At 39.2% G+C, this 9,864-nt stretch overlaps 1 protein-coding gene across 1 annotated transcript; it reads right to left on the minus strand.

Annotated features, from left to right (window-relative positions):
- Positions 1-2,492: 2,492 nt before the first annotated feature.
- On the minus strand, positions 2,493-9,420 carry MRPS30 (mitochondrial ribosomal protein S30). Its single transcript, XM_028098071.2, has 5 exons — positions 8,814-9,420; positions 7,299-7,444; positions 6,017-6,122; positions 4,745-4,921; positions 2,493-2,855 (listed from the first exon to the last, which is right to left on the minus strand). Exons 1-5 carry the CDS (start codon positions 9,406-9,408, stop codon positions 2,584-2,586), a joined length of 1,296 nt encoding a protein of 431 aa, XP_027953872.2. The 5' UTR covers positions 9,409-9,420; the 3' UTR covers positions 2,493-2,583.
- Between the last annotated feature and the right edge of the window lie 444 nt (positions 9,421-9,864).

Genomic DNA, 9,864 nt, shown 5'->3' on the forward strand with positions numbered 1-9,864 from the left:
AAGACTTTGTGTACTTATATTCATTTTGATTCTCCATTCATTAGTTCCTCCTATCATTTGCTAATCAACTATAGTACACTTTCATAAACTTATTTTGTAAGTGACTTGGGCATCCTTTTTTTTTTCAATCGTTCTACATTGTCTATTATCTTGGCTGGTCCTAGACTTTGTGTTGTAGCTTTTCCTCTGGAAGTCTGTGACACTGCTGCACTGTTTCCTAATGCTCAGTGTTATGCAAGTCTGAGACCAGTTACATTTTTGTTTCTTGGTAAATAATTTTTCTCCCCAACTGCTTTTAGGCCACATCTAACTTGCATAAATGAAGTTACTGCCTATTTCCCAAGTCCGTCCTGCAGCTTCCCACCTTCACTCACAGTTCCATCCACTTATTGTCCTCTTGTTGGAAAATACCCTCTCTCAAGAGCCAATTCAAATACCACTTGCTCCAAAACACATTTCCAGGATTCATACTAGTCAGAATTAACCCATCCTTTATCTAAACTTATGTCACTGTTGTACTTCTGTAGCACTGACATCTACAGTGTATTATTAAAGAATATACACCAGAGTGGTTTTAAGTAGGTTCTGGAGTCAGATCACCAGGGCTGAAATTTCAAACCTGCCACATTGTAGTATTTGTTCTTCAGTAAGTTACTGGGTTTTCTGTGCCATTAACTCATCTGCAAAATAGTGCCTAGCTCATGGAATGTTTGTGATGATTAAATAAGCTAATATACATAAAATATCTAGGTCACTCTCTAGAATATAGTAAGTGTTATGTGAGGTCCTGATATATATTACGGTATGTATGTATGTGGCATGTGTTCTCCATTTGGGATGAGAAAAATTATTACGAGAGAATGAAACAGGTGCTACCAAAGGTTTAAGTATTCAAAGGATGGGACAATTAAACATGAATTAAATATAATCAGCTTAGGGAAAGCAAGGGCATTTCAACTGAATCCTAAGTATTTCAACTACATAGAATTTTAAAAGCACTTTTGCATGCACTAGTTCATTTCATCCTTAAACTCTGTAAGGTAATTTTGTTTTAGGGGGGCAGAAAAAAAGGATGGCAACTCAAATTGCCCAAGACGCAGAGTTAGAAAGTGAAAGCTAACATTAAGAGAAGTATCACTGTACTTGGAGCTTGGTAAGGTTGTTCTCTATACATCTGCATTTTTCCATCAAGGATGAATGCGGACGCAATACATGGATTGAACAGACAGGACCAAAGGTAGGGAACAGTATTCCAAGCTTTGTAAACTGCTTAAATAAACAAATGGTGGTGTGAAATGACATGGCTTTCTGGGTAAACTGAAAATAGTGTGCTAAAGATGGAACACAGCACAAAGCCTTGCAAAGCAAGCCTTTGGCTGAACTGAGTAACATCTTTCAGATGCTATTGCTGCTATTGCTTCAGTTTAGCAAACATCTATGGCAATAATCCCCAGGCTTCTAGCTGAGGAATCGATCAATATAACTGTGGCCTCTGTCTTGAAAGAGAGAGAGCAAGAGAGGGAGGGAGGGAGAGAGGGAGGGAAGGAAGGAAAGAAGAAAAGGAGGAAGGGAGGGAATTTGTTATATGACATTACCTAATTGGGTGTTTTAAAAATTCACAACAGGAGGTTCTATAACATAAAAACAGTAAGCATGATTATACAAAGGTAATTCCTTTTTCTCACTAAAAATGTTTTAAATGAAATCTTAATTCTCAACAAGATTAACAATTTTACTACTAACTGACAACTGATTTTGAAACATAGCAAACCTAGTTTCCTCATCTTTGGGATAGAGCAAAACACGAACAGAATACGTTAACATTACTTCTTCATCTTTTTTTTTTTAATATAAATATTTTAAGTAATCTCTACACCCAACATGGGGCTTGAATTTACAATCCTGAGATCTGGAGTCGCATGCTCTACTGACTGAGCCAGCCCGGTGCCCCTGGGTCAAATGTTTATCGAGTACCCTGTGCCATGTGTTAGGTGCTGGCATTAAACAACAGTCCTGCACTTGTTAATGTTACTTCTGAGTGCAAAGAACCTAAGTTGCATATAATTCATCAGTTATATTATTAATCAACTGTGAAATTGTGAAAAAGTCACTTAACTCCTCTGGGCCTCAGTTTCCTATACTTGCAAAATATTGTTCCAATTTTAAAGCAGTTTGAGTAAGACTCTGAAACTCTGTACTATTTATCAATGAAAAAAATAAAAACAAAAAATAAAAATATAACACATCTACCTAGTCTCAAAACTTTTGAATTACTGTCCTTCCATTACTTTCAAAATCACATGCAACTAATACCAGGTATTGCAGATAGCTCACTTGGTCTCATCAATTAGTCATATATGAATAAAATCACCTTAAAACATATTCTATCTAAAATTAAATCTTTCAGTGTGTACTCTGAGCAAAATGAGAGGTCTAATCACAGGTTAACATAAGAAGTATCTGTCTCAAAATAATGCATTCGACAAGTCTCATCATTGAAACTCCCTTTATTTTTCCTTCAGTGGAGCTGAAGTATTCCCAAAGTCCTGAGTCAATGGTTTCTTCTTAGTTCTCCAGCAGCTGTCACTGGTCTTCTTTTGGTCTGTTCAGTAGAAAGTGAACTAGCTGGAGCAGGACATCATCATCAAAACCTTTCACATTATGGTCTTCAACTGTTTCATAAAGAGGCTTACTTTGTGTCCCCCAACATATATTTTTACGAGGGTTATTTTGATCAGCTTGTGCCGTCAGTGCCAAAGTATTTAACTGGTAGCAGAAAAAGGAAAAGTATTTTCCATCTGTGATCACGCCCTGAGAGACAAAAGGCCGAGTAACATCTGCTTCACTCCAAAAGCCTACAGAAAAAAGTCATACTGAAATTTACACAGAGAATGTATTTCACCAAAACAAAACATTTACACATTAGAGGGTATCACATATCCCCTAAAATCTAAATTATTTTAACTACCAAATTCCTGAAGATCTCAAAGTTTCCTAATCTTCTCCATTCTAATCCTGTATTCTATTTCTGCATCAAAAATTACTTCCTCCTTTGTGACAACCCCAAACTCATGACACATTCTCAACAACTTCACTCTTCAACGGCTTTCAACCTTAACTCACTTCATCTAAAAAAAGCAGCAAGCTCTGTCGATGCAGATCTCCCCTACATCTAGTACCAACTGCGTTCATTTTCCCATTACCAGTAGCATCTAGGACCCAATAACCATTACGGCCATTTACTTCACCAAAATCTACAAAAAAATACCTTCAGAAAAAAACGGACTTTCTAAGGACTTCAATCATGTGCTTAGACAAATTCTATTCTTCCTTTACATATTTTGAAATTGGTTCTATGAGCTGCTGTTATTTCACCTTGTGTTATCTTGTGTCATAGGTTCCAGGATGCTTCTAATACCTTTACTACTCCTACTTTCTGGCTTCTCGTTCTAGACCGACTGGCTTTAACCCAGGGCCAAGCAGTAATGTTCTTTCCTCATACATATTTTCTATCAGCCTTCATGAAGACAGCCAATGAATAATATTGTTAGCATTTGTAATTACACGTAGGAAAAAAGAAGCACTTTACTTTTAATGCACAAACAGTGCCATTCTAATGCCTTTGAGAAAGATTCCTGTTTCTGCTTCTGTCTAATCTTATTCCTATTCTCTCCATTTAAGTCAAAAACTGTGAGTAAAAGACTAAGTTATATATATATGTATGAAGAAAACAGGTAAGCCCAGAAATAATTAAATCTGTATTAAATTCCTCCTGGGAACTCATATAGGATCAATCTGGTTACATATTATAGTTTATTACTTCAGGTTTTGTAATAAAATCCCAATGCCTCACAATGAGCTCTGAGATCTGGCATCTGGCTGGCTTCCTTTATCTCATCCTCCATCATTCTCCCCCTCCCCTTTCTTCATTGTTCTTTAAACACCTCAAGTCTGTTCCTACCTCAGGGGCTTACCTGTATTTCTTTTGCCTAGAAGTGTCTTTCCCTCAAGTTTGTGCTCAGGCAGCTCCTCAACAGTCAGGTCTTCGTCCAAATGTCATTTTTTAGAGACCACCCCCTTAATTACTCCATTTAAATGGATTCGGCCCCATATTTCACTTATACCTGCACCCGGTAAGCCATTCTATCCCTTATATAGTATATTTCCTCCATACTATTACCACTAGCTAAAAATACTACATGTTTATAATCTTTTACTCTCCTCACTATAAGCTCCAAGACAGTAGGATCTGCCTGCCTCATTCAACACTGCATCTCCAAGGCCAACACCACCTGGTTCCTAAAAAGCATTCATTATTTACTGGATGAGTAAACAATCTCTTAATCCACATCCTGGATATAGCCCTCAAAGATATTATACAGAATAGTTGTGATTTAATCTAAAATTTAATCCACCAAAGCATTTCCTTTTCTAGCTTCAGAAAGCTGCTATCATCTACAGAGCTGACTTAGCTGGCTAGTCTTTCACCTGCTTGAGAACACCAGAAAATAATTCATTCACACAAAAGTGGTCAAAGTAAAAGATCAAAGTAACTATCTACACAGCACCTGCCAACTGCAAATGTAAAATATTTAATTATGAATTTTAAAACAACCGTGTTTTGTGTCACTGCAATTTTTCAAAATGTTAAGATTCAACCTACAACACTTAACCCAAAGAAACAATTAAACTCTTAAAAGGTCACAGATATCTTCTAAGAACAATGCCATAAAATTAGTTTTACCTTGATACAGAGCTTGTGCTCCAGTCCAAGCAAAGAGGCTTGCAATAGCATTAGCTCTAAAAACAACTTCTATCTGATCGGCACAGTTCTGTTTCAAAAGCCTTTCCCTTTTTAATTTGTCAGGTAACAGATGAAACTGTGTGTGACCATAACAGTATGGGTCTGCTGTCTTTGAGCCTGAAGAGCAAAATAAAAACATTTCAGATGAAATGTACATGTGAACATCTGGAGCACACATCCTTAGTCTCTGCTTCAAACCCATCTTTCTCCTCCATACATCCTGTGATCAGTATTCGAAATATACAAGCGGGAAGGTTGATTTATTTATTTCATTGATTATAATGAGGTTAAACTTCACATGAAAGTACAATCTGCTAGCTATCATCAAGCCCACTATGATGACACAGGATAAGTCAAAAGAATGTTATGTAAAGTTTATTTAAAATTCCCTATTTAGTTTTTTCAAACCTTTTATTCATCATTGGGAGCTATGTTATTTTCTTTGTCTTACTCTCCACATGATACCAACATTTCATTAAAAAGTCTCCTTTATCATTTTAATGTAATAATTACATACCTTGCTCCTAATTTTTTTTTAAAAAATGATTTTTATACTGTATTTCCAAGTAAGGAAAATGAGAGCCAATATTTCATGATGTGTTGATATTGACTTTAGTAGTAAAGTCTTTTCAACCAAAAGTTCCACAGTTCACACTCTAAGACCACAGTGACACTGAAGGGGCTGATAAAATACATCTGGAGGACTAGCATAAAACTGGTTTCTTAAAATCTTCAACTTTTGTCTATTAATTCAACTTGGAATTAATAGACAAAAAGATAGCAAAAGTATAAGCTACACAAGGGCAAACATCAGGCCTTATTAATTTTTATATTCCTAATGGTTATCACAGTGTGTGGCACAAACAGAAGACTTTTATAAAAAAGCCAATCACTGCCTCAAGTCTGGCTCTATACTGGTTTACTCCTGAAAAAGGACAAATTACTTTTTCTACATAATAAATCAATAAAAATACGTAAAACTATTTTTTAAAGTTAAATGCTGCTAGTTCAGTAGAAACAAGTAAAATTTTAAATGGTGAGCTGAAAGGATATTTTTCCCCCAATTTTCATGCATATTACAACAACCTGAGATTATGAATTGTATTGCTTGTAAACTATCTGAACTTCTTGGTCATCAAGAATTAATTATGTAAATCTGCACAGGATACTTAGGACACATTGATGGCAAAATATTTCAAAAGAAAAACTTACCAATAAATATGGTATTTTCATACTGTCGTTTGAATAAGGGAAGTTTGTCTGGCTTACAAGTTATAACAGGGATTTCAACAGGTATAGAATAATCCAGTGGCACAAACTTCAAGAAAAACAAAAGTCATAAATGAATTCACAGCAACGCTAGTACTAATATATAAATTTTACTCACTTTTTTTTTTTTAAGATTTTATTTATTTATTTGTCAGAGAGAGAGAGAGAGAGAGCGCGCACAAGTAGGGAGAGCGGCAGGGAGAGGGGGAAGCAGGCTCCCTGCTGAACAAGGAGACTGATGCGGGACTTGATCCCAGGACCCTGGGATCATGACCTGAGCCGAAGGCAGACATTTAACTGACTGAGCCACCCAGGCGTCCCAACTCACATTCTTAATAGACTTAAAAATCTCAAAATGAGATGTTTTTTACAAAATGATTTGGTAACACCACCATCTATTGATGGGCCAAATCCAGCCAGCCACCTGATTGTACAAATAAAGTTTTACTGCAACACAGTCAGGCACATTCATTTACATATGGTACATAACAGCTTTTACATTATTTAAGAACTAAGATGAATAGTTGCAACACAGACTTGTGTCCCCCCAAAGCCTAAGATATTTACTGTCTAGACTTTTACAGAAAAAATGTGTGTGCGTGTGTGTATACAGACACACAGACAACACTCAAAATATACTTATTTTCTCTAAAAGAACTATAAATTAAAAAAAAAAATGACCAGCTTGTAATTATAAAAATGCCTTGATTTATGATTAGGTAGTGTAGTCTATCATAAATTACAATCATAAACTATTATCAATTGTTTATATGTATTTTTAAAGATTTTATTTATTTGAGAGCAAGAGAATGCGCACACACACAAGCGGGGGGCGGGGGGGGGAGGCAAAGGAAGAGGGAGAAGCAGACTCCCCCGCTGAACAGGGAGCCCGATGGGGACTTGATCCCAGGACCCTTAATGACTGAGCCACCCAGGCAGCCCAAAGTTTTTTATAGTAAGAAAAAGTGCAGTAAGAAAAAGAAAAGATTTGTATGATCCTGAAAACTGACGCCTTAATCTTGCTTAAAAATTATTATTTGACCTTTGAGCACTATACACACCATAACAGGTTAAAAAGCTGAAAAAGAATTTCGGATGAGAAGTATGTGAAAGAAACTCAAAAGGGATCCATCCAAAACTTTTTATTCTACTAAGCCCATTACCTAAGCTGCCTATGACATTTCCTCATCAGATATCAGTAGATATACATGCAATAAATCCTTACCTCTGGGAGTTGTTTGGATATTCGAATCTGGTTGTGTGGTTTATCATTTATTTGGTATCGCAAAGCATCAACTCGACCTTTCCGATGACCACGAGGAATAATTTCTTCACCTCGCAGCCAGTAAAAGTGAACTGGGCGTTTACAATCTAACAAAAGATATTCAAAATTTTATTTAATCATTTAGATCAATTTGGTTATTATTAGAATACCAGCAATACAGAACTTAGTAACTGTGGAAATTAAAAATTATCAAAAATTACTTTGTTGTAAGATAGAGTCTGGGTTATCTGATTATTTAACTTAAATGACTGTGACTTAAATATAATGCTCAAACATTTATTGTCTACTTGTGCCATCCATCATACATACACTAAACACTGTAATGGAAGAGGTTTGTCAGTTAAGAATAAACATAAAGAAAATAAGACCAAAAGGAGTATCACTCACCAGAAATAAAAAGTTTTATAGGAGTCAGAATTACTAAATCAATCCTCACAATAACTCTCAAAGGTATGCATACAGTTGTCATCACCTCCATTTTATAGAAGAGGGATCTGGGTCTTGACAAAGTCAAGTTCTCCTAGGCCAACAGTCAGTAGTCAAAATCCCCAAGGCTTCTCTCAAGACCACTTCCTTCCCAACTGAGACAGAAGTAACATGCACACTACAGGACTCAGCTGAACACGCATCTACAGTTATAACAACATTAAGTCAATGAATATTTATTATGACACCTACCAGGCAGTAGATATAAAGTAATGAATACCTCAAAAACACGGATTTTTAAAACTGTCCGTTAATTTTTCATGTCTGCACTGAGGAGTTAAAAGAAGTTTAATCACTGATTGTTTCCTGGGAATCCAAAATGGCTAGGTTTGAATCCTGAACTCAAATCTACCAGCTACAGGCTCTCTGACTAGGTTCATTTTACCTTTCTGTACCTCAGGGTGGTTTTCCCATTCATAAAACAATGCTACCTACTATAAACGGTCATCGTGAGGATTACCGGTTGGCACATATAAAAATTTAGAACAGGGCTTGGTACATAATTAAGTACCGAGTAAATGTTAATTTTAATCAGTATCACCTTTAACGTTCACACTTCTACGAGAAAGTACTATTACCGTAATTCTCATCTTGAGAAAGAGAAAAACTACTTTAACCCAAAAGAGGTTAATGAACTGACATACAGTCATGTAACTTTTTGGTGGAAGGGCCAAAAGCCAACTTCAAGTCTGCCCCTTCTCTTAACACTGCTCTTCCATTCCATTTGGCTGGACCTTCACAGAGCAGAACCAAAGACTGGAATCGTGGAAGGTTGTACATACAGCTAGTAAGCGGCAGCACAGGGCCGGAAGGGAACCCAGTCTCCAGATTCTTAGCGCTGTGACTGCTATTTAAAACTGGCGGCGCCCAGCGAGGCGCGAAGGGGCTAGAAATATAATTAACAATGCAGAAAGAAAGAAAGGCACAGTCCCCTCCGGCCCCGCCCGGTCTGGCAGCCCCAAGGCTCACCGAGGGTGGCGGTGGCCAGGGCGGGGTTGTGTGCGCTGAGCAGGCCCATGAGGGTGGCCACCAGCTGATCCAGGAACGGCGAGGCGATAGCCTCGCGGTCCTGGTAGAGGGGAGGGCGCCGCTTGCGCCGCAGGTAGAAGTGCTCCTGCAGGAGGCAGTCACACGCGGCGGCGCGCAGGGCCGCTAGGTCCAGGGCGGGCGCGGGCTCCGCGGGCTCCGCGGGCTCGGCTGGCGGCGGCGGCAGGCCCGACAGGAACGCGGTCTTGGTGAAACTCTGATACCAGCGGTCAGCGTTCAGGGCGAAAGTCTGCGGATAAACCACATACTTCATGAACTGCATCTTGGTAAGGATTCGCAGCTTCTCGTCCACCGACAAGGCCTTGTGCACCGTCGCCTGCCACCGCTCCACTCGCCGCTGCCGTGCCGCCTTGCTCTTGGCAGTCAGGGAGGCCACAATCGGCGGGTAGCGCGCGACGGGGGCCGCCGTGACATCGGGGCCGGCCACTTCTGGAGCCGTGACGGCGGCCTCGGCCGCAGTGTGCAATGACAGCCCCGGTCCGCGGAGCGCTAGCCTGCAGCACCTGGCCGCCGCCATCTTTGCTCAAGGTTTCGGACCCAAAGGTTAATTTCAGGAAATGTCGCTGCGCTCTTGACGTAAGAACCAATCGAAAGCGGAATTTCAGCCAGGCTTGGGGAGGCGGATTCTCAGTGGGCCTGAGATACGTTGCGTCATTTATGTCTTAGCCAATTAGATCAGTTCTCCAACTTAAGTTTCCGGCGCCCCGGGAGAGTTCGTAGACCGGAGGCAGAACTTGCTGCCGGTTAGGTTTTCCGCGGGCCGGGCTGGGAGGAGTGAGACTTCTAAGTAGGGGTTGCCACCAGCTAGGTTGCTCTGCCGACCGCGGCACAAACCTCTTGCCAAAAATCATTTAGGAACTTTCTGCACCGGAACCTCTAGCATTTATTGGTTTCATTAGTGTGTGGCACATCCCACCTCGTCTTCGTTCTTAGAGTCGAAATTTAATGAAAATACTGTTCTAAATGTTTTATA

Source organism: Eumetopias jubatus, unplaced genomic scaffold (assembly GCF_037043125.1).
Source record: "Eumetopias jubatus isolate StellerSeaLion01/CBP00866 unplaced genomic scaffold, mEumJub1_p1.0 scaffold_5, whole genome shotgun sequence".
Classification (NCBI taxonomy): domain Eukaryota; kingdom Metazoa; phylum Chordata; class Mammalia; order Carnivora; family Otariidae; genus Eumetopias; species Eumetopias jubatus.